The sequence below is a fragment of the Myodes glareolus genome, chromosome 21 (assembly GCF_982192425.1).
Source record: "Myodes glareolus chromosome 21, mMyoGla1.1, whole genome shotgun sequence".
Classification (NCBI taxonomy): domain Eukaryota; kingdom Metazoa; phylum Chordata; class Mammalia; order Rodentia; family Cricetidae; genus Myodes; species Myodes glareolus.
The window spans coordinates 56746529-56772135 of record NC_142046.1 but is presented as its reverse complement, the minus strand read 5'-3'; the positions used below and the strand labels follow the sequence as shown (position 1 = coordinate 56772135).

At 46.2% G+C, this 25607-nt stretch overlaps 1 protein-coding gene across 1 annotated transcript in view; it reads left to right on the top strand.

The window, feature by feature from the left end:
* Nucleotides 1-25607, top strand: part of Pde11a (phosphodiesterase 11A) — a 327936-nt gene that overhangs the window by 285298 nt on the left and 17031 nt on the right. Inside the window, exons 17-19 of the mRNA XM_087900073.1 lie at nucleotides 368-431; nucleotides 6823-6897; nucleotides 9872-9955. Coding sequence (XP_087756199.1) covers nucleotides 368-431; nucleotides 6823-6897; nucleotides 9872-9955 — 223 coding nt within the window. The remainder of the gene's footprint in view (nucleotides 1-367; nucleotides 432-6822; nucleotides 6898-9871; nucleotides 9956-25607) is intronic.

Genomic DNA, 25607 nt, shown 5'->3' with positions numbered 1-25607 from the left:
AGCCACGCAGGGTGATATACTGATCACCTTGCTTATGGTTAAGCTGGGGGGCAGGCAGGGAGCCCCCACTGCACATCATTTTATCCACAGCCTGCTTGCCTGCTTGCCTCAGGTGTAGACAGAGGGCTCTCCTGCTCTCCTCAATTTGCCTCAGACGAAACAAAAGGGCGACCGGGAGGATGTGAGAGGCCTTTGTCTCCCAGGCAGCCTGGGAGAGGCACAACTGGGCAACTTTAAACAACGTGGCCCCTTGTGGAGGGAAGATGTGGGCTGACCCCAGTTCCATGTTATTTATTTATGGATCTAGGGTGAGTTTGCTTAGGAATGCAGCAGAGGAGCGCTCAGGCTGTTCGGTTCTGTTTTTCAGATCAATGTTAATGACAGCCTGTGACCTTGGAGCCGTGACCAAGCCGTGGGAGATCTCCAGACAGGCAAGTGGTGATTAATGGCAGAGCTCAGCAAAGGAGAGACTGGGGGGGGGGGGGAGCTGAGCACCGAGAACAGTCTTTGCCTAGGTGCTGTCATGGAGCTGCAGCCGGCGAAGTCGGAAGGCCATCTTACCCCACACTCTTTCTTCCTGGGCTTCTATTTCTGGCTGCAAGATTTTTGTAATATGCTAAATCTGAAGAACCCTTTGACCATCCTCAAGGCAAATGGTTCACAAAAAAAATAAAATAAAAGCAAAAAAAACTGTTTTTGAATAAGTAACCTTGTGTTAGCACAAGATTCTGTTTAGCACTCATGAAACTCTGTTTTGTTTTCAAGTACTAGTTAAACATCAGAGGGCTCTATGGCCAAAGCGTGCTATGTCCCATTTAATTTTTATCAAGACTAATTGTTATTTTACAGTTTCTCAAAGCACCCAAGCATTGCATTTTTTTTATGTAATGGTAGTTTTGAATATAATAGCTCCCTGGCTACTTGACTACCAAGATCCTTGTTTACTAAGAGGGGTCAATAGCTCTTTAGGTTTCTTCCCCCTCTTTAACTTAATCTTATTGTATTGTTTTTCTTGAGGCAGGATAACTCTATATTTTCAAGGCTGTTCTCAAATTCTTTGGTTCAAGTAATGCTCTTGCCTCAGCCTCCTGAGTGCAGGACCAGTCAACAACAAACTCTCTAAGTTTTGTGCGATACCTTTTAGGGGGGACTATGGGACCCTAAAATGAACTTTTGAGGGAGATAAGGTATATTCATATAATAATAAATGATTGGTTTGTATGTGTTGTTTCATTTCACGTATGGTAGGTAGTTAGTACAAAGGCTGAGTAACCACAACTCAAAGATACCGTGACATGATCCCAGAAACCTCTAACCATTCCCTGAGAAGAAAAGGACAGTTTTCTGCTTGCAAGGGTAGATGTAAGGATTTGCTGAGGGAGAAGAACCTGGCCATCCAGATGGGTCCCAACTCCCATCACAAATGTCCTTGTTAAAGAGCAGAGAAAGCTCAGAATTCAGAAGAGAAGGCAACATCAGAGTCCAACAAATACTGAAGTGATAATGTCTACACCCTAAGAAGTGCTAGCAGCTACCAAACACTGAAAAGAGGCAAGGATCAGACGGAGTCTTCAAAAGGACACACTGCCAACCCCTGGGCTTCTGCCCATCACCCTGATGTAAACCACACTGCCAACCCCTGGGCTTCTACCCATCAGCCTGATGTAGAGTAACACGGCAAACAACCCCTGGTCTTCTGCCTGTCACCCTGATTTGAATCACTGGCCCCAAGAACTATGCAGGAATAACTTCCTGTGTCTTAGCCACGGAGTTTGGAGTGAGGTTTTTGGAGTTTTAGGAAATTCATTTGCTTCACACATGGGAAGGATGGGGCTTAGAAAGGATAAACAGCCCAAGGTCTTCTATAGAGAGCAGCTGCTGACATAGACAGAGACTTGCCCTTCTCCCCCTTGTGTCCTTGAGAGTCACTGCCCTCAGACTAACACAGTAACCATTCAGACCAGAAGTTCATCACCAATGGACTACTTCCGCGGAAACAGTCATTGGTGACCTTCACCCTGGGAAAGGGACAGTTCCTAAGTCAGAAATCTGAATAAAAGACTAGCCAAGATATACAAGCTCACACTAGATGTAACCTTTGAGTTTGAATTCAGAGCTTGTTCTTGGAGTGGAGAGACAAGGGGGCTGGAGTGTGACCCATGATTCCTTGGGTTACGCAAAAAGTGAACAAGACACAGACGTACAAGACGTAAGACCTCCAGGAAACAGAGACAGGAGCACGGGGACAGAAAGAAGAAGGCTGAGGGCTGCCAAGGCCATGGCTGGAACCGGAGAATGGCTAACAGCAGCAGGGAAAGCTGAGACGGCGCAGATTTCTGAGGAGGAAACTTATAACCAAAACACATAGAATAGATCCCAGCAGATTAGAGCCACATAGAATAGATTCCAGCAGATTAGAGCCACACTCTGATTCACAAAGGGCCGAGCTTTTCTCCTCAGCCCGGAACCACCTGCACTTTTAAACATCACGGCTTACACAGGTCTAACCTTTGACACATAATAGTGCCGCTTGCAAAACTCATGCCCAAGAGCCAGGCAATAAAGTTACAACAACAACAAAAATCTCATGTTCTAAGCGAGTTTACAATTTTTTGTTGGGTCACACTTGTAGTGACTGGTACCTCTGCTCTCATTCTGGACTGAGCTGTTGGACCAACTGAGGAGAGTCTGACAGTAGAAATCAAATGCCTTCGGTAATCCACCGGTCCAGACTTTTCACGTGAGAGTACTCTGCCAGGAGCTACAATCCGTGCCTATGCCCGGTCAGAAGAAAGTCAGAAATCGTTTGTGAGAATGGAAACAGTACGGTCTGCGATTCAAATCACCAGAAATGTCACTCAGTGTCCTTCCAGACAAAGCATACCCATTCTCTCTCCCAGGGAAGGCAAAATGGGTGGCCTATCAGTCAGGGCGTCGGGCCCCAGTCTAGAATCTCAAGATGCTATGTGCCATCCCTACCATAGGTCTGGGTGTAACGTAAGGATCTAAATGTGCCTAGAATACAACATCAGACAGCCACCTCCACACACAGAATACCACCACAGTCCTCCCAGTCTGCAAGGGAGGAGATAAAAGGCATTCGAAGCCAATGGTCCGTGGAGATCCCCAGCCTTCCAGGCGTTCACCATGAAGTCTCCGCCAGCAGTGGGCCTGGCTCCCTGCGGGATGTTTCCCCACTCAGGCTTTCTTCCCATGGCTTTTTAGCTGCACTAGGAAAATGATTCCTTTCCCGCGATCTCCTATGACATTATTTGAAGGCTAGGTAGCTTTCTCGGCCTACTTCTCACCTGAAGAAGGCTACACACTGGCTTCATAGAGTCACAGACTTACGGTTGAAGTGTTCTTCCGCATTCAACCAAAACAAAAACACCATGGTTCTTCTCCTCTATATGAACATCTTAGATTCTTTTTGCTTCCTGACACTCAGGAATAGGCAAATGTAATCTGTTTCTCTCTTGTGTCTTCATCTGAGGACCCGAAGTCTCACAGCTTTCATAAAGGAATTATGTAAATTATTTTCTGAGCTATTTTTTTCTGTTTAAAAATTTTGCTGGGCCAGATGGCTCATCAAGTAAAGGAGCTTGATGGCAGGACTGACGACCTGAGTTCTAGTCCCAGGCCCACAAGGTCGGTGGAAGCTGTCCTCCGACCTCCACAGGCAGTGTGGCACGCACACACACACACACACACACACAATTTTTTAGAAGTCATTTAAATTTATTTTTAAAAAGAATTTGCTGAAAGACACCTAATCCAGATATTTTATCCATAAGTACGCTGGCCATACCATAAATGAGATTCTTATTTCCACGGCTGAGTCTTAATTAATATTTCCATTTAAAGCATACCTTAATTTTAATATTTCTAGTTTGGAATCAAGCAGCAGCTTCATCCCCATTTCCACGAGACTGGATTTTTCTGTTCCCATTCATCCCTAAACCTGCTAATCCTCTCTGAGCTCTCTTCTCGAATGCCCGGGGAAGTCGTCCACAGCTATTACTGTACGCTGTCAGCATTTTGTTTGCCAATCACTTCTCCCAAAATGATACGTTCTGTAGGGATAGTGCTCACTCTCAGTGATAACTGCACAAACTTGTAGAAGAGACTGTCTGTCTTCTGTAAGGTCTCCTGTCTGTCTGATGCCTGGTCTCCAAGTTGATCTATGTCTTAAGGTCCCCACCCCCACTACGTGGCTCTCACCTGCCAAGGTCTCTCATGCACAGAATCATGACACTCTGTAAAAGTGGGGCAGAACTACTGGCCACCTGTGATCCCCGCACATGGAGGTGGGGCCAGGGCATCCCCAGAGCAAGCTGGCTAGCTAGACCAGCCAGAAGTGGCAAGCTGTGGGGGCAGCAAGAGGCTTTGTCTCAATAAAGTAGAAAATAACCAAAACTCTGAACATCTGCTTCTGGCTTCTACATGTACTTGCACACATGTGCACATACATTCTCAATCTCACATGTGCCAACAAATACATGCGTGCACACACTTAAAATTAAAATGTAAACATATGCATTTGTGCATATATTTATATTAATATGTATGTGTATAGTTTTCTTTTAATTACAATTAATTTTATGAGCCAGGCGGTGGTGGCACACGCCTTTAATCCCAGCACTCAGGAGGCAGAGGCAGGTGGATCTCTGTGAGTTTGAGGTCAGCCTGGTCTATAAGAGCTAGTTCCAGGACAAGCTCCAAAGCCACAGAGAAACCCTGTCTTGAAAAACCAAAAACCAAAAAGATTTAATTTTATGTTATATGTGTGAGTGTTTCGCCTACCTGTGTATCTGTGTACCATGTGAGGGTATGGCACCCAGAGGCCAGAAAAGGGCTTTGAATCCCTTGGAACTGGAGTTACAGACAGTGGTTAGCAACCATGTGGGTACTGGGATTGGAACTTCTGTCCTCTGAAAGGGCAGTCTCTCTTAATCACTAATCCCTTAAAAACATATTTTGAGATAGAATCTTATACTGTAGCTCAGGTTGGCCTTAAAATCGTGGCAATGCCCCTGCCTCAGCTTCTCAAGTGCTAGGATTACAGACAGGAGTCATTCAGAGATTATGTAAACACATGGTAGCTTCCGAGACGTTCATTTTATTTTTAATACTCCTTTTCAGAATGCGTCATAGCTGTGCTTTTTTTCCACTCGTCTTTCCTCAGGAACATGACTTGCAGTATATGGGTTTCCTAGTGGCCCCTCCTACTCCCCCACCTCCTTCTTTAATGAAACATCCAATCAGGAGCCACTTGATGATCCTGATGGGGGTTTTTAAGTACAAATAAGCCAGGGGTTCAGGTCAAACTCTGAGGGGAGCAGAGGGGACTGGGCAGGGCTGCTCTAGGAGAGGAAGATCAAGAGTTCCCGTTAGGGCCTTTGCATTCCAAGGAGTACAGAGGATTCCTGCTTGGGGCACCTTGCGTGCATTTATGTTAATGCAAAAGACACGCAGTTTCGCTGTGGGAAGATAGCTCAGAGGTGAAGAACACTGGCTGTTCTTCCCTTCCAGAGGACCTGAGTTCAATTCCCAGCAACCACATGGTGGCTCACAGCCATCTACAATGAGATCTGGTGCCCTCTTCTGGTAGAACACTGAGCACACAATAATAAATAAATCTTAACAAAAAAGATACAACTTCAGAGGCAACTGAGCGAGGGAGGGTCCTGAAGCCTGGTTAATGAGACTAAAGGAGACTGCTTCTCCTTTAAAAGCCAGGTCAGAGGGGAAAAGAGTTCAGAGAGTGGAAATCAAAGGTAGGGGCTGAGGCTGGAGAGGGGAGAACCCACAACCAGGGGGACATGGGAGGCTTTCTGAATAAGTTCCTATTACTTCCAAGTAGTTGAGTTCTTGACTATGACCCATGCTTCTTACCAGAAATATTAGAAATCTGACTTCACTGGATATTTGAGTTTTTTAATATTACTTCTCTTGTCTTAACTGTGGTTATATGGGTACACATTTAAGTTTGATGTTGTCTTTAAATTTTATTATCCATCTCTTCAGGTACATACAAATAATCATTTTTCATAATGCTTGGACCGTATGCACATCAAGTGTGCATTCTATCCCCAGGCCTCTTTTCCCTGTTTGAGACCTGTTCTCACTAAATTCCATAGGGTATTTTTGAACTCACTATAACCAGGCAGATATTGCCTCAGAATCCTGAGTAGCCATGATCTATCTGATTTAGGAAAATTATCTTGATTCCATGTACCTGACAAAATTAAACCATCTCACTTTTATAGGGCATAAGATTCTTCTCTTCTGTGAGAGCATTAAGCTGGAGAAAAAGCAGTTTTTGGGATCCAGGCTAGCACGCCCTTCCTTCCCCAAGTCTTCCAATATACTACAATCCCAGTGAGTTCATTCAGAGACTCGCTAGCTGCACACCTTAGTGTCCTCAGAAATGCCCAGTAGGCATTTGTCTGTTCTATCAGCTCTTTTTCTACAATGATCCTGAGAACCAGACTTTTAAATGTGTCTCTGGATCACCCAAGGTCGCGGGTGAAAGTAGGGGACGGGGTTCCTGCGATTGGGGATGGAGCATTGCATTATGGGTACAATGGAACGGAAATGGTGAAATCAGTTAGCATGTGGTACTTACACGCAGGGCAATTCAAGAATTAAGCGAATAACAATTAGGGCCTACCATAAATTAGTGCGTTCAGTACAGATTCAGACAGCCCGAAGGCCAGGCTCTTCAAAATAAGAACATTTCTTTGCACGGAAGCCAGAAATCACTTCTGAGTCTCATGGTGTCCTGCACTACAAACAACTGAAAATGCTTCTGTGTTTCAGGTGGCTGAACTTGTAACCAGCGAGTTCTTTGAACAAGGAGATCGGGAGAGGTCGGAACTCAAGCTCACTCCCTCGGTAAGCCGGTCCTTTCACCATCACGGTAGCTCCAAACCATGACTTGAAATGGGAAGGCTGAGAAGGGGTTTGGAGAAGTCCCGAAAGCTTCGAACTATAACTAAACAGGAATGCTAGCCACCATGATCCCAGTTTCTAACTGAGATTGCCGAACAAGCATTTCCTGGCACCCACAGCGGGACAGCATGCAGGGCAGAGCGGATCGAATCTCGGAGTCAGCGCGGGCACATTTCACGCATGCCCACTTTAGAGCAGAATAGCAGCCTAGAGTTAAAGTCAAGCTGTCCAGCCTCAAGGAGCAAGCTGGGTCTTATTTTTCAGTTCCAAACTTTCAAACTCCCCAAAGCAAATCATTTCAAACCATTTTTTTCCTTTGTTTTCAAACTGAAACGTGGGGAATCCAGGTTGTAGGGTGGTCAGCAGCATGCTATTTATGTTGGATTACCTGATACAGTCCTTATTTGGGAATGCTGATCATAATCTGGGAGTGCCTTTCCTGCCTTCAAGATAAGGAAGCTTATACCCACCCTCGGGGAGGGGCCAGCCTCTTCAGTCCTAGTGAGCAGCTGAAAACAGCCTCCCTGGTCACTCCAAGAGTGGGCCAAGTATTGTAAATCTACCAGGCAGCACACAGTAGGCTTACTGAAGCACGAAGTGGGTGTCAGTTGTCAAAGGTCTCTTTGAGGTTCCAGTCCACCAAGTCTCGATCGTTAGAAACTATCAGTAAGATTTTTGCATTTCCACACACCCACACACCAGAGAAGGCGGCAGGGCCCTTTTCCATCTTGAGCAGTTTTGCATGGATGGAATCCCAGCCGGCAGTCTTGCCGAGGCTGATGACTCAGCTAGTTGCTTACCAGTAAAAGGCCAGAGGACCACACATGTTGACATACTGTCCAAGCCTGGCAAGCTGAGTGGAATCCCAGATCCCCTGGTTAAAGGAGAGAACCAACTTCCGACAGCTGTCCTCTGACCTCCACCTGCCTGTCATGGCATCATCATCCTCAAATGTAAAAAACAAGGCTTAATATAATAAGTCCGACATGGAGTTGCCATGTAACCCATTCACTTCTAGGTTTATCCCCAAAGGAAATAAAAAGAAACCACACCCACACAAAAATTTGCGCACAACTGTTTACACCAGCTTCACTCCTAGCAGCCAAAAAGTGGCAACAGAGCAAATGCCCGCCAACTGATGAATTAATAAACACAATGTCCGCATTGAAGTATAATGCGGCAAAAATGAGTGGGGGAAGTTCTGGCACTTGCTGCCTCATTAGACCTTTAATATCATGCTACATGAAAGAAGCCAGTCCTAAAAGGCCATGCCCATATGACTCCATTTAAGTGAATGAAATAAATAACTCAGGTAGAAAAAGAACTATAGAGAAAATAAATCAGACTGCTGTGGTTGGGGCGTGGTCCCGCATTCTGAGGTTTCCTGTGCTGCAGCTCAATCCCCAGCGTGAGTACTGCGAGCATGGAAACTCCATCCACTCTGGGGGGGAGAGGCGTGGTCTTTGGGAGCTATGGGGATTAGAGAAATTCACGAGTCCCCGGAGAGCCCCATGATCAAATTAGAGTAGATTATAGGAAGCGGGAAGGCCCTGGAAGACATAAACGTGTGCTCCTTGTCTCGTGCCTTATGGTGTCCTGAGACTCTCGGGGCTTTCAGTAAGAAGGCCACCAACAGACGCTGGCCCTCCAGCCTCCAGAACTGTGAACCAAACAAACCTTTTTCTTTATCAAGTCTCTCCAAGTCTCGGGTGTTTTGTCATAAAGACACAACACGTATGGACACACAGACATTTTTAAAGGGACATTTCTGAAGCAAGCTCTATGTATTTCAGAAGAACTCTCACTTTCTCCAGTACATTCCACAGCCTTCTCTGAATCCCAGGCATCTCTTGGAAAAGATGAGCAGAGTGTTTGGAATTCAGTGGCTTTCTGCCTACTGTAGGTAGAGATGGTTTCCTCAGATTTGGTACCTAGCATTGTCTACCACACACACTCCCTCTGTGGTTCATCAGTCTAAAGGATGCAGCCTTTCCAACATCTCAGGACTCAGGTTGAGGCTTGGACTTGCCCTTATGACTGCCATAGACACCAGGATGATGTGGGTGCCACATTTCACCTCACCTTTTATAAGGCAAGACAAATTCTAACTAGGCAGTGCCCTCTTCCTGATCAATGGACAGAAGGTAATGTCATAGGCCCGGGCCTTACTTTTTAAGAACAAAAGGAAGGACATTCTCCCTGGAGTTGAGCTGACTGTTTATTAAAGGAATTCATTTTAACCCTCTAATTCCTGTTGACCAAAGTCTTCCCGATAGAAATAAATCACTCCGGCTTTTAGAAATACACAAAAATTATATCAAGCATAATAATGTCATAAAATTTAAAGACTGGGCTGAAGAAAGGATGAATGCCTGCCTCCACCATCCATCCAAAGCAAGTTCTTAGTACCCTATTAATAGCAGAATGTTACTAGAAAACACGTGATTGCCGCATCAGCGCTCAACTGTTAAAATCTCATAAAATAATTTGTGTTTCATAAGAGGGAAAAAAGAAAAGAAACCCTGCTGCCAAGGATCTTTTCCAGTCTCGGACATCTTCTCACCGCGGAAGTAAAAACCTGCATTATTTTTGTGGCAAAAAGATGTATCTCCTTTCCCTTGACTTCACCCAGTTCCCACTGACCTGGTGACTTGATTTAGTAACCATTACCTGTACCTGCAGACAGCTTTTGGCCCCAAGGAACTGAACGCCATAAAGTTCAAACAAATTCACTTGCAAATCTCATCTTAGGAGATCTGTGAAAATACTTTATTTCTCATCGTAGAGAAAGGGAAAGAGGCTGTGTGTAAGGCCATAATTTGTGAAGTATTCAGCTGGTGTCATCTGACGCGCCATTTGACAAAGCATTTGAAATGCTCCAGTGGATAAAGGCGAGGCTTCTGCTTCTCTCTCCTAGGCTATTTTTGACCGGAACCGGAAAGACGAACTGCCTCGGTTGCAGCTGGAGTGGATTGACAGCATCTGCATGCCTTTGTATCAGGTACTGCCGGCTTGTGTCTGTGTGTCCTGCCCGAGGCCACAGAGAGCACGGGTAAGGTTTTCAGAAACGTTCGAAGTGGGAGATGCTTGCAGGGTACAAGCCAAGAGCTGGTGCTTCGAAGATGGGGGACCTCAGGTCTCTACTGCTTTCTAAAATGTCATCTCCAGACCTCACCTTCCTTGTCTGTAAACTAGGGATTATAATAGTTTGTCTCTACATTCACCAAATGGTGCTGCCATGAAACTCAAAGACGCAGCCATAGTCAACACCATCTCTCTAGAACACAGTTCACAGGCCTGGTAACTAAGGAAACTCCCATATACATTAAAGTATTGAGGGCTTAGAGAAATCTAGTGTGAGAGAAGCATACTTAGCCTTGATTAACCCTGAATTTCTCAGATATAAATCTATTTTGCTTTTAATTTTTATTAATAGCATGTGAAACACAGACTTTCATCGAACAGGCCTTTCTGCTCTGACCCCAGGGTCTGGACCACTGGGTTTTGTATGGGAAGCATCTTCCATCTTCAAAATTCGCCTTCGTCTTTAAGCAAACGTAACTGTGCCAAGCCGTGAATCCTGAGCGGTGCCACTAATGAGTTCTTGCCTCACTGCCTGGTGCAGAGCCTGCCCGGGGCAAGGAGACATGTGTCAGCTTCGAAGGGTTCACATTCCGCTTTTGGAACACTGAACAGGGCCGGCATCCGTTTGCACTAACAGTTTCGTGTACATTGGTTTTTAATTCTATGGCTAAGCATTTGCTTTCATCTGTACACCCCCCGACGAGTTCTTTACCCCCAACCTAGCTCAATCCGTCTGAGCCACGTTCCTAACTTCCAAGTGAGATGCACGCAGGGAAAGCTAAACCTCTTTAGTGTCTCATTCCCTGCTACTTCATTAAGGACCCAGGATGGTTTTTTAAGGACATCACAACCATTAAGTCCCAGACTTACCCACCACTTCATTTTCAGTACTGTTACGAGCTACAGAGACCTGTCACAGTCCCCTGAAAACAAACAAATTAGAATAGTGTCTTTGAGACCGAAATGTGTTTCTAATAACCACAAATGATAAAAGTAAATTCACTTGTTGTTTCGTATGAACCATTAAATGCCCAGTATCATAAAATCAATCAGATACAGTTTTAAGATAATCTAAAATCAATTGTTATGGTTACAAATGACTATAATATTCTCTCATCTAATAATGAAAGATTGGACAAGAAACATTGAGAATGATGTAGTTTGTTATAAAGAGGACCCTAACACTCTTTTCTTCCTGTCTGCTCCCCCACCCTTGACACGGAATAAGCAGGATCCCACGTAGAGTCCGTGGGTGCTGGGTCAGGTACCTTTTGCTTTGCTGAGTTTCCCTTGGTTGCCCACATGGAATTATGGTTTAGTGTTACTCGGTGCCCCGTGCATAGGCTTTAATGGGATGGATACATTACTCTTTTAATTGATAAATTTCTCTTGGAAGGAAGTAAAGCTCAATTAGCTTCACGTGCTGCTAAGGGCCTGCATGCGGCTCCCACCCCGAGTCTGTTGCTTCATTTCTGATCCCCAGCTCTTTGAGCTCATCCTGTATTTGCTACTAGGTACTCTGGAATCTTTTGGTTAAAAAGGAAGCTACTTGATGTTAAATAGAAAAGGTAGTGTTGACGATTTAGAGAACAGTATTTCCACCATGCATCACGCAGCATCTCGATTTTTTTTTTCCTTACTCATCTCTGAGGTTAGACACACCTGCTGTTTTCAGGAAATGGAACACACAGACCCAGTGATGCCCCTGCAGATTTAATCTGTGTCCTTCTGCACCTCGGCCTTTGCTTTCGTGTGGAGGCTTCCCAATGACCTGGCTCTCTCAACTTTTCTCTCAGTAAAAAGTCACATCACCCTGAAGGAGAAGGTGGAGAAAGTTGCTCATAAAGCTAATCCTCAACATTCACTGCTGTTGTCGCTCATGAACGGGCAATGAAAAACTTGCTCTCTATTGGTTTCTTATCACCGCCATTGCTTTTAGTGCACAATTTCTGCTATAAGTTCTTTGGAAGGCTTTGAAACCAGCTGAGCCGTCAAACTGCAAGTGCAGACAGCACCAAAAGCATCTCTGTCGAGTTCTATCTTACACGTCATGCAGTGGACAATCGCACACTAACTGATGCTGCCCCCCAAATGAAATGGAATCAGTCACTGGGCGGGAACTGCAGCTACTGGAAAGACAACAGTCTTAAGGAAATAGCCAGAAAGGTCACTAAAATGGCACTGGATCCTTAGGCAAAGTGTTTGGGACGAGTAGGGCTGCTGCAAACAGATCATTGGGGTTTTGAACTTAGACATGCAAAAATGGGGCTCTGAGAGGGCAGGCAACAAATGAGGTGGTATACAGATGGCAGAGATTCCCACGGTGCATGGGCTAGAGGGACATTGTCTGAAACACAAAACAGAAGAATCCAGCGTAGTCTTGCTGAGATGACTGGGGACATGGCAAAGAATAGTAATCACAAGACACAAAATAGACATCTCCTCTAATGGCAAAATCACAGACTCCAAGCCAGCAGGCGTGGATGGCAAGAGAGTTGTGTAGAGCCCAAGCAAAGGGATTGTGTTGGGAAGGAGGAGATGGTCCTTTGGGAGGAGCGCGGAGTGATGAGGCTGGAGAGTCTGGAGGCTGCCCTGTATATAGCTAGGACGGCAGGGAGTTGGAGGAGGAGGGCGGCCATGCAGTGGGGCAGGAGATAGAAGTACGGTTGAAGAGCAGCCACTTTGCTCCATGGACTTTACTGGGTAATTCGGTTTTACTCTGTGACTTTCAAAGGATTCTTCTTGTTAAACATCCTATTTGATCAAGCACTTTCCACTTGTGCCTCTGGTTGTTGACTTCGGATTTCCTCCGAGCAAAGGGGAACAAGTGTCATTGCTCACTCAGGTGCCCGAAGAGGTTCTCAATGGGAACCCACACCAGAGCATTCTGATGCCCATTCATTGAAAGAAAAAATCCAAATACTTGTCTCCTGGACAGTGTTAATCCCCAGGCAATCCGTAAGTATGTGGAAGGAAATGGAGGAATTCTCACACTAAAATCTATTCGTGAGACAGCTACTCAAGTAATAAATAATAGGAAATAATAGGGCAAACATGGCTGACAGAAAATACATGAAAACATATAGGGTTGGGGTGGTTGATTAATTATATAACTATTTCTATCTGAAATGAAGAGCAACCCCTTGTGACACTGCTTTCGCTCTTACTGCAGGCCAGGTGGGAGGGCACAGTGGGGACCAACCCCAGGTTCCTCATGGTTACATAAGGAGACATGACATATGTTTATCTTTTAAATCTTAGGGTTCCAAACTTTTGGAAAGAAGACAAAGAGAGGGTGGGGGAGAGAAAGCAGTCCAAACAGGCAGAAGTCATGATTTATCTGTGACAGCATTTTAATCAGGAAGCATATAGGAGGCCCAGAGCAGGCGGGGGAGCATCAAAGCGTGTTCCCCAGGAGAAGCGGAAAGCCCTGGTTAGTTAGCTCTGGCCTAGCAGGATGTCTTGGAGGAATACATTGACATCTGATTCCAGAGCTTTCTGCTGTCTTTACACCCTGCTGGGGAGCCATTAGCCTGCTGCTCAACATCTTTGGATTAAAAAAAAAAAAGTGAGAAAAAAGAAGGAGAAAAAAAGACACTATCAAAGTTTGAAGTCACTGCTGAGGCAGCCTTAGGGATAAACAGAACCCTCCTGTCTCATTCTGAGCTGCTGTTCACAGGAGCAAACTAAGTTTTTGCTCCTTATTTTTGTTCTCAACTTGAACCTCAGCATACCTAAGAACGGCAATGATGCACAGAGACGTGATAAATCTGTTCGTTCAAAATTGACAGTTTTTCAAGGTAATCAGATTTTCATCTCATTTCCAAACTGGCTTTTGATTTGGGGGATGGATTCCCTCACTGACACTGCAAAGGGGTTACCCTGGAATTGAATCCCCAGCACCTTGTAAACCAGCCCTGGCCTTGCACAACTAGAATCCTGTAACTATAATCTTATAGACCCGCAGTAGAGAGATGGAGGCGGGAGGACCAGAGCTTAAGGGCAACCTCTGCCTTACAGTGAGTTGAAGGCCAGTGGGGGCTGTATGAGACCTTGTCTCAAAAAACAGTGACAGAGGTTTCACACCAGACAATACACTTGGAATCTCATTTCATTTATGTATTTATTTTAACTTCAGTTGTAAAGATCGTCTTGGAACTTACTGTTTTACTAGCACAGCTATTAATGTGCTCTCTAAGGAAAGTGAGAAGGAATACATTTGAGGAATAGGAAGATGGGTCAGCAGTTAAGAGCACTGTCTGCTCTCTCAGAGGACCTGGGTTCAATTCCCAGCACCCACGTGGTGGCTCACAACCACCTGTAACTCCAGTTCCAAGGGAGTCAACACCCTCTTCTGACCTTCAAGGTATCCAGGCACTCACAAGGTCACACACACTGCAGGCAACACACCCATTGTGCAAATTAGGGACAAAAGCAACTTGGGGAGGTGTATTTCAGTTTATAGTTCTACATTTCCAAACCATCGCTGAGGGAAGTCAGGACAGGAACTCAAGTGGGGCAGGAACCTGGAGGCAGGAATTGATGCGAAGGTCACGGGGGAAGGCTGCTTACTTGGTCCTCGTGCCTTGCTCACCCTGTTTTCTCATAAGATCCAGGACCACCAGCCCAGGAATAGCAACACCCAGAGTAGGCTGGACCCTTGCTCGTCACCATCAGCCAGAAAAATGCACCACAGTCTGGCCCAGAGGTGGGGACATACTTTTCAACTGAGTTCCCTCTTCCCAAACGACTCTAGCCTGAATGAAGTCGACATAAAGCTAGCCAGCACACCCATACACATAAAATAAATTTTTTTTAAATAATAAAATATACTATAATATACTTGAAATTGTGGAGGCTGCAAGTTAGGAACTAATAAACTAGAAAAGAGGTGATAAAAGGCAGCCTCTCTAGATACTGGAAAAGTCTGTGAAAAACAAACAACTTGGTGTGCCCTGATGGTTCATGACTCATATAGGGCGACTGGTCAGAGCAAAAACTTGTCCTTTTTTTTTTTTTTTTTTTGGCAAAGGCTGGATGTGGGAAGAGGGAGCACTTCCCTGAGATGTTAACAAAAGAAGAGACTTGGGGTAAGTTTCTTACTTGTCTTACAAAGGCGAACATGCATGGAATGACATTCACACAGACTCAGAGGTAAAACAAACAAGCAATCCTCAAGAAGAGAGAGGAGAGAGAGGGATGGCGGGCATGGATGTGATGACGCTTGCGCAGGCTCTGGCCACTAACTCAGTGGCTGAAGTCTGCAGGCCTCATGACCCCACCAGTTCCTAGTCAGTTCTAGCCACTGGTTGTTCGGGCGTGGGCTCAGTCCCTCCAGGGCTCAAGGCTGCTTCCCTGTCTTTCTGCTGTCCACACTACCTACTGAGTCCCCCAAATGTGTTGCTTGGATGGTGCCAACTCGCTGTAGGATAATTCTGTTCTTTTTCTGGATTACTCTTGAGATTCCAGAGACAGGCCCTCCCCACCTCCAGAGATCAGCCACCAAAGGTGTCACCAAGGGGGTGGCATCTCATCTCCCTCCTCCTGCCTCTCTACTTTTCTTTCTCTTGCTTTCTCTCCTCCACTTTTCTTTCTCTTGCTTTCTCTTTTCTCCTGCCATAATATACACAGTAGAAAACTGTCAAGCATCCTCTTGCTTGTCTGATGGGCTCTGTCCTGTGGATGTCCCCCTCACACAGAGCTGGCAGGCAGGCTTTCTCCAAGCTGAGACAGCTGGTGTTTCTGAGCCACCATTCACCTGAAAGACGAATGTCGGGTTTGTTTTACATGAGGAGCCAAGGCATCGTGACTCAGAGTAGAAAATGCCTTGCTTTCCTTCTTTCAAAATACCATCCTTGATACATATACCACACCTGATTCTAAGTGCTGATAGCAAAAGCTGCTCCCCTCCAAAATAACCCATATGTTCTTAGCCAAACAGGAATGAGAGGGCAATACAAGCATTCAAAAGGACGGCTCCATGAACTTTCGGAAGCCCATCTGCTATGAATGATCTCCTAAGCTTTGCTGCACTGATGAAGGGGGGGGGGGCATGTGGAGAAGGGAGGTGCAGGGAGAAGGAAAGACGGCAGGGAGGGAGGGAGAAAGAGACACAGAGACAGAGAGCAGAGACAGAAAGAGACAGAGAGAGAATCTGGTTGTGGCAGGCTCCTGGTTGACAATGCCAGGTTCCTACTGCCATGCCTATCTTCCAGATACCCTGGATTAGCGTTGAGGGCATCTCCATTCCATTCTGAGCCCCTCATCCCTGCCTTCCATCTCTCTTGTCCCAACCTTTTGTCAATTGACTGCTCGCTTGCCCAAGTACAGTTTGCTCAAAGCACAAAATTCCCTAAACCCTTTCTTTTGGGGGAAAAAACTTCCCCCTGTCTTTGCCAGCCTTTCCTCCCATCTCCTCTCTGCCTGCAGCACACAGACCTGAAGGACCTTCTCTATAAAACACCACCTCTCCTCTGCATCCCACAGCCCTCGCCATGACCCCACCCTGCACCACCCCTATTCTTGATGCAACACTTTCTCCTGGAAACTGGGTTGACTAGGCCAGTTAAAGACAGCAAACTGACCTCAGAAGTTTTTCATCTTCTTTCTGAGAAGCCCATTCATTTCTCAAGAAGGGGGTGCGTTTTAAAACTGTGAGATCCCTTAGACCGTGGAAGGAGGCTGGAGTAAGTTTGAGGAGCTTGACAGAAAATCCTTGATTGCTTTGAAGATTATGAATGTTAATGGCTCTGTTTGTAAGGTCTCTAAAGGGAATGAGGAGGCTAAATAAACATGGCCCTTTTGCAAAGGCCTACAACATCGAAGCTGGCCGATAGGAGAAACAAAAGCCACATTCTCCTGCTCTAGTGCTCCCCTTCATACCACAATCCGCAAGCAAAGCCAGCTTCCCCTCCGCACGCCCGGATACACCACAGTTTCCGCTCTGACCTCTTAACACGAAGTTCAAAACAAGAGGGAAAGAGAAAATCCTATATGATTTTCACTTTGTCCTTAGCGGCTGCCCTGGTCAGTTTTCACTGTCAACTTTTCACAACCTCGAGTCGCCTGAAAAGAGGGACCCTCAGTTGAAGAATTATTTGTCAGATTGACCTGGGCCGTGTCAGAAGGAGATCGTCTTGACTGATGGGTCATGGGAGAAGGCCCAGCCCACTGCAAGTGGCACCCTCCCCAGGCAGGTGGGGCTGAGCTGTATGAGAAAGGTAGCTGATCTGAGCGCATGGCGACACACACCTTTAATCCTAGCGCTCTAGAGGTAGAGGCAGCAGGATCTCCGTGAGTTCTAGGACAGCCTGGTCTACGTAGTTCTAAATCAGCCAACGCTACAGAGTCAGACCCTGCCTCCAAAACAAACAAACAGAAAGGAAGAAAGAAAAGGAGAAAGGAAAGGGAACTAAAGGAAGAAAGCTAATTGTGTAAGAGCCAACGAGTAAACCAGCAAGCAGCATCTCTGCTTTCTGCTTCAGCCCCTGCCCTGACTTCCCTCAGTTATAGACTGTGACAGGAAGCTGTACACTGTGTGAGCCCTTATCCATTCACATCTGCAGGGGGTGGAGTCGAGGACACAGCAGGCTGAGTTCCTTCTGGGGGTGTGAGGGAAGAACTTTCTAGGCCTTTCTCCCGACTTCTGGTAGTTGCTTGCTATCCTGGCCCTTTGCGGCTTCTGCACACGTCACTCTTCCAGAGGCAGAGGGCTTTACCTGGCCTTGCTGTGGACACACCGCGGAGGAGGAGTGAGTGGGTTGGCTCAGTGAGGAAAGGCACTCTGTTCAGTCTGTGGACCCAAAGGTTCAAGCCTGGATGTCCGCTGATGGAAAGAGAGGACCACTTCCCACGAAATGCTGACCTCTTCACACACACACACACACACACACACACACACCATCATCATCGCACACGGTAAATCAATGTTAAAAATGAATCAGCGGAGCTGTACAGAAGCTGCAGTGGTTAAGATAATGTGCTGCTTCTACAGAGACCCAGGTTGCTTCCCAGCACTCACACAGCTGCTCACAATCACCCATGACTTCAGGTCCAGGGAACCCAACACCCTCTTTTGCCCTCCTCAGGCTCCTGCACACACGTCGTGCACATACATATACAAATAAAGCCAATAAATATAGGATAAATTTTTAAAAAGCAAACACCAACCATTGGATGTTGGGCGCACTCCGATCCTATATTATCTTGCTAACATCTTCAGAGACCCTATTTGCACATCTGGTTACACTCATGGGTGCCAGGGCATAGGACCTCTGTGTGTGGTGCCCTTGCGAAGAGCACCGTGCTTTTGTACAACGGAGAATGAAAGAATATTAGAAGTAGATAACTGGGCTCTTGAGAACCTGGCCCTCGCTGCTCAGCCTGGGAAGTCAGCTCTATACCTGCTGCCAACTTGGGGGACCAGAGAGTTCTCCCTTCAGAGCCCCCATGTGGGAGATCCACAGCCAAACTGTCTGTAGAATGACTGGCTTGACTCCCTGATGGTACCCACAAAGCAGAGAAGTCATACCCTGCTGTGGGGGTCAGAGCAGCCCGAGAGGAGACATCTGCAGACACTTGCGCAGGGGCTCTCAGTGAATCAGATCCCTGCAGGGCGCCCTCAAAATAAAGCCCACCCACGTCTACCAACACAGCTCTCCAGCCCCCTCGCTCTACTCCTTTACAGGCAGCCTTGGGGGCTGCTCTCAGTTCCTTGTCTTTAAGCCTGTGCGGAGAAGAGCCACAGAAGAGCTGAGGGCAAGCTCCGGTACAAAAGGAGAGAGACAGGAAAAGTAAACAAAATAAACAAAAAAAAAACCCTCTAAAAAAAAAACCCTCTAAACCAAAAGAGTAAGAAACTTGTTACAAGATGCCCGGGGCTTCCAGTTCTCTACAGCATCTTAGTTTCTGCATCATGAGGGCTCTGTCGTCTGGGTCTACCATACTAGCAGACTCTCCGGTCGCTCCACCCGAACCCTTGTCACGCTCAGCAGCCTCTCCCTAGAGTCGGTCCCACGGTTTCATCCCCTACTGCCCCTGTCGCCCTCTGCCCCTCAGTCCTCCCTCCTCACCGCTAGAGGGAAAAGAGGCTCAACATGAGTGACCTGTAACCCTCAGTCCTGCATTGACTGGCACCTGCCCTCTCTACAGCGCCTCCTGGCTCCAGTCCGGTCATTTGCCCTTGCTCAACCTGTCATCCCTGCGGGGTGTGGGAGGGGGGAGCAATCCAGTCTCACGCTGACTTCAGAACTTGCTCAGAGAACAAGGTCCTTGCAAAAGAAATCCCCCCACCCCTCCACCAAGAGGTAGATGTATTCTAGACTCTGGACTCTCTGTGGCTTCCATTAGGGCCGCATCCTAATTATCTATGCTCCTCTTTCCTTATTCAGCCACAGGGTCCAGCACACTCCCTGGGACAGTGGTCCTCCCACACACCCTCAGGGATGCTCTGTGCTTGCTGTCACCTGGCACCCAGGGACAGGCTCAATAGTACTCTCAAGTGCAGAGCGTGACAGAAACAGGAAATGCAAGGCTACCATGTTGCAGCTGACATGCTCTTGTGTCTGTCACTTAGCGTCTTGCATGCCTGTGTCACCTCATAGTAGGGTTTAGCATTTCTGCCTACATTTCATGGATGAGAAACCAGGGACCTTGCACGGGCTGCTCAGAATCTCCTGGGAGTCAGGGGCCATTCAGTGTCTGAACCAATACCCCCTATAAGCACAGGGAGGGATGAGCTATAACTGTAACATCACAGAGATGGGATTCATTCTGCGAGTCCTTGGCCTGATGGGCCGTCAGCTTTAGATCTTGGTGCTACAGGTGATTTGAACAGCTGACATTTTTAGATGGAGAAAGGGAGGCCAAGAAAGAGGAAGAGCCAGCTGAAAAGAAAAGGTCCCAAGGCAGAGTCAAAGGGAGACAATGGGACTGTTTTCAATGCATCCTTTTTCAAACCTGACCTCCAGGGTCATCAGCCTCATCCTCGCTGGCTTCTTACTGGATCACCATTGGTTCATAGATTTGACCGAAAGTAGCCTCATTCTGTTACATGGTAAAACCTTCCAGCACTGCTGTCACCGTTGCTGCCATGACATCATATCTAGTTGTCATTGTCTCTGCTGGAAACTCAGGTAAGGGCCACACTGCCTGGCTCACGAGGTGCAGTGGGTCCTCAACAGCATTTCCTGAACACTGACTCTGTGCTCAAGACCAGCTTGCCAGGCGTCATCTGACTCTGTAGGATGCAATATCAAGGTAGATAGCACAATCGCCCCTTCTCCGGGAGTGAAAACCAAGGCTAGAGTTCCCCCAAACCAACCCGGAAGTCTCAGTAGATGGCAGAGCTCAGGTCCTTCCTGCCCTCCCATCTCGGACCCCAAACCACGATGAATCACTGAGGCCTGAGACCCTGCACGCCCAGGTGGTAGCATTACACAGACCCCAGCGCCTTTGCGGAGTCACTGAGATGTCAGCAACCACTGCTGTGATACTGAGCAGTCTAGAAGCAAGTCTGCAGATCCTCTTCAGGCCGGGAAGGTCGCTATTGGGTGAAGTTAGGATGAGAACCCAAGACTTTGTTCATCCGTTTAGGGCCTGTTCTAACATCCTTCCACCTACGTATAAAAGTTGAAGCGTATCTCAAAGTTTTTTTTTTTTAAGGCATTCCAAAGACATAACCTTAAAAAGGAAATTTTGAGCTGGGCGTATTGATGCATGCTTATCGTCCCAGCACTTGAAAGGCTGGGGAAGAACAGCAGGACTTTTGAAGCCTTGGCTGCATAACAAGACCCTGTCTCCAAAAAGGGGGCGGGGTGATGAGAGAAGCAGATTTCAAACAAGCCGAAAGCCGACTGAATGAGAGTTTGTTTTGAAGGGCAGGGTGGCGAGCTGAGATGCCTCCAAGAAGGGGGAAACGGGAATGAAAAGTCAGCAAACAAGGTAGAAAAGACGGGCCTGAGAAGCTGAACAGAGGATCCGAAGGAAGATAAATGGATAATTTAACAGCCGTTCAGTTTTCCAGCAAGACAAAGAGCGAGCTGCATTGCTTCAGAAAAGGACTAGAAATGATGACGGATGACCCGGAGGATCGCGGTGGCCAGCCCGGGGCAGATCTGAGGAACTAAATAAGGCTTGGGGACTGATAGGGATTGAAGAGTTCTCAAAATCTATTTAATGGTCAGGTGGGGGACATTGATCGCGTTCCGGAGGAAATGTGGAGGCGCAATGAGGTGGTCAGCCCTTATTTCCGATGTGGGCCGCTAAGCCGGAGTGCGCATGCGCAGCACCAGGGCAGAGTACAGAGGCATCCAAACCGATTTTGAAGGAGAGTGGGAAAATACTAATTTAATTTGATCTTTATGAAATAAGCATTTGTCTTTTCTATTCTCAGACTGAGAAGCCGTTCTAACTATTGATTCATTTAACGCTTCTCACGCGGCCAAAAATTGCCCTTGTGTGTTTATTTATTATTTATTGCCTTGTGAGGGTTGAACACCAGGCCTTATGCATGCTGGGTAAGTACTCTGCTACTGAGCTCTACCCCCAGCCCTGTGGAAGGGCTTTAAATATTTTATCGTTGAATAGTTAACACATGCCCAGTGAACACAATTTAAATTGTTTTGAAAAACAAAAAGAATCAAGAAATGATTCTCCCTAGGCTGTCAGTCTGCCTCAGTTTCTCTCTCTCTCTGAGATCAGCTACTACTACCCAGGGTGTTGTGAACAATCAAAACAGTCCATATGGCCACAGTGTCCCAGCCCTGATTTCAGCACACAATGCTTGCTCGATTCTGAACACAGACAGGGAGGTTGATATGTGTCCTTCTTACATGTAATATATTTAGAGATTGTTTCTGATTTGTAGTCAGAGCTGGCCCATCCTTTGATGACTGCATAGCATTAGATTGTGAAGATAAAGATGAAGTTATTTAACTAATAATTATTTGTGGACCATGATGTTTCTAAAAGTCTACTGCTATAAACAGGATACCATTATCCTTATAAACACACCGTATCCAGACTTTATTAATAGGATGGATAGCTAGAAGTGGGATCACTGGCCTTTGAAGTAGACGTTTGGAACTTGGACGGCTATGGCCAGCATTTGCTCTGTGGAATTTGAACTATTTTATATTCCCATCAGTAAGGCCTGAAGAGCCGAGTCACTGTGCCCTGGGTCACAAGAAGTAATATTATCAAATTTCCTTAATTCTTGTTAGTATTGTGTATGTAAAATATATCTTGCTATAGTTTTCACTTTTATTGTCCATACCATATTTATGATGTGGATTTAGATTTACTTACTAAAATCTACTTGCCCCTTTTCTATTGAGTAGGAACTCATTTATATTACATTTTCCCCAGTTTGTCATTAGCTTTTCACTTCGTTTATGCTGTGCATCTATTAATAGACTTCTTGGTTTGGAGTTTTTTGGTTTTGTGATTTGGTTTGCTTGGTTTTGGACAGGGTCTCACTGTGTGGCCCTGGCTGACTTTGAACTCTCTATGTAGACTATACTATTTTATCTGATAACACACTACACTAGATTTTAATGTCTGGAGAGTCTAGCTTCACCTTCCCCAGTACTCTTCAATATTTCTAGGTCTGCTTATTTTTCTCTATAAATTTTTAATTTTAGTTCTAAACCATTTTATATTAAAAGACCAATGACTGAAAATTAAATGAATGTATCTTCCCACCATTTAAAAGATGGGTCTGCTGCTCACGGGGATGTGTTTAACCTATGAAAGTCTATGTTTCCGTAGAACAAAAACTGCACTTTAGAAATGTAAGGCAGCCATGACGCTGTTGGCCCCACTGCCCCTATATGTACAAACACCCCTGTATCCTAGCCTACGAGGAACTTAAGCTCATGAAATAAAGAGTCACGATGATCTGCCCCCACCAGGTGCTACAGTGGGCAAATGAAGCCCTTCCCATGGGCAAAGAGGCCAACACCCTCCATAGAGATGCAGACAGAGATGATCTAGACATAGAGCCAGCAGTGAGAAGACAGCCCTGTTCATCTCCTTATTCTTTCTCTTGAAAATCTCACTATCTTTATGGTCCTAGAATTAAGAGAGGGGAATTTCCCCACCATACAGGAAATGGCCACTAAAAGAATAGGGGATTTCTGTCGCCAACGGTCTCTACCAAAAGACAAGGCATTCCTCCTGGGTACTTTGGGTCTCAGTCTCCCTAAGTCTGGCATATTGGGATGTGAAAGCTTGGTGACTCCCCGCTTGTCGTAGGAGCATTGCTTGCTGATGGAAGGGAGAGCCTCTTGTAGGCTCACATAAGTATATACACCCATGCATGCATCTCGCGCGCATGAGCACGCACACACATACATGCACACATGCACTCAAAAAATCATCAGAGTTGCATTGTGCCCACTTATTAGTACCATTAATTAGTCTCTGACTCTTAGGGAGACTTTCAAACACGTGTTTGTAAAAAGAGTAAATGCTGAGAGCATGTTCTAGAATTTGTTCTTGGAACACTGCAGCGCTGTCCTCGGAACACAATTCATGCTAAAGGCACAGATTTCAACTGTGTCTATCTCCTCCACAGACACCCTATGCATTGGGGTCTCTCAGATTCAAGGCCCATGAGAAAAACATGGTTAAGTAAGAAAATGGATATTTGCAGCTACCAAACTCAAAGACTTTAATGGTCCCTTTTACATGTTGAATTTTGAGGGAAAAAATGGATTTTCTGTATTTCTATAAAAGCTCAGGTGGCCTAATTTTATTGGGAAACACTCTGGTGTGTAAAAAGGTGGATTATTACCATGTGGCTACATTTTAGTTACATGTCCCAACCGCCCCTTATATGAAGCCCCATTCATCAAAAACTGCAGCTTTTGGGTCAGCAACCATCCCTGCCCAGTCAGGAGCTGCCCTCACAATGAACATGATTGATGAGCTACCAGGCTGCTCTGGAAACCCAGCCACCAGGATAACCCGGGACCCTGTCCTAGAGGGGCTCATTAGGACAGAAGGCACTGTTCTCTGTTTCCATTCATAGGAGCTGCCCCTCAGCTGGCCTGTCAATTATCCCTCACGGCCTGTGTTTTATCTTTCCACAGCAAGGTGGGGACGAGCTGAAGATAAAAAAATTCATTGTCTACACCTAAAGTTTTGAAATGGTGTTGAGGTGGCCTTCCTTTTTGAACTATTGATAGACCATCAGGGAGTCTTCAACAACCCCCCTGCAAAAAAAGGGGTACCCCTCTGTTGTTGGCCCTAATAAGATGGGAAGTGGCCCGTGTGACCAACACACCAGTTAAGATCCCAGATAAGAAGATAATATGGGCTTTGTACCCAAGCTGGCCTGAACTGACCATGCCAGTTTAGGGTTTATGAACCTGATTTCCCCAGTGTCGGGTACATAATCTATATAAACAGACCCAGTGAGACCCGCTCACTACACGGTTGTGATGTTAAATCAGTAAAAATACAGTGTTCCTGGCCTGGAAATCAAGATCCACCAATTACTCAATGGCTCATCATCCACTCTCTAGACTCTCCGGCACAGGCTACAGCCATAGATGTGGCTCATTCAGCTTGACGCTGTACGGTTCCCACCATGCCCCGCTGCACCATACAGCCTGACATTATGGAAATAGCAATGCTTTAATCCTAGGAGTCTAAATTTCTTGCCTCATTAATTCAGAATGTTAATGTCATCCTGAATATCTTTTCCCGCAAAGAAATCCCCCGAGCATATAAAGAAGAAAGCAAAACACGTCACTGTGGGGTCAGAACAGAAACGGGAAGGAAGAGCGTGGCTGTATGCTGACTTTCTCCAGCCCCGGGAAGATAATGCCCTCTTTGTGAGTTATTACTGGTACTGTAATTAGCTGCCAGGATATTAAACACAGATACCATGAGCACCATCTCCAGGTGTACCAACGATCGGCAATGCCCCTAAGATTCTGGCTGCCGATCTTAATCACGCTTGCTCTGGATCCCAATGACACTGCCTGCTTTTGTGCAAAACATTATCACTGTGGCGTGTCATCTTTACTCTTCTTTGGATAACTACCTCCCATTATTTAGATTTTAAGATCTCTGGTCTCACTAACACGTACACGCACACATGCATACACCTGACAGTGTGTTTTAGTTTCTGCAAACCTCTCACATAGCCAACTTGTCAAAATACCACACGCAGAAAAATCGTTTTCCCAGTTGGACAAAGCAATCCACCCTATGGTAAACACAGGGTAATACTGAATCTGCACAAGGGGGAAATAACTGGCTGTAGGTTTTCCTTTCTGAGTTCACCTGGATCATGCCAGGCTAAATGACTGCCAGCAGCTAGCTAGCTGGCCCCTTTGTGTCCCCCTTCCCTAAGAGCGGCCATTGTGCTGTCTCGTTGACTGCACCACCAGAGGGAGCTGACATCCTCCTCCCATGCCTGCCAGGGCCCACAAATCAGGACAGGACGAAACTGTTCAACCTCCTAAGAAAAATGGCCCTCTCTGCTAAGCAGGCTGGGGCTCAGGAAAAAGGCAATACCTGCCACTTCGTCTGGACTCTAACTTGAAGTGGGAGGGGCT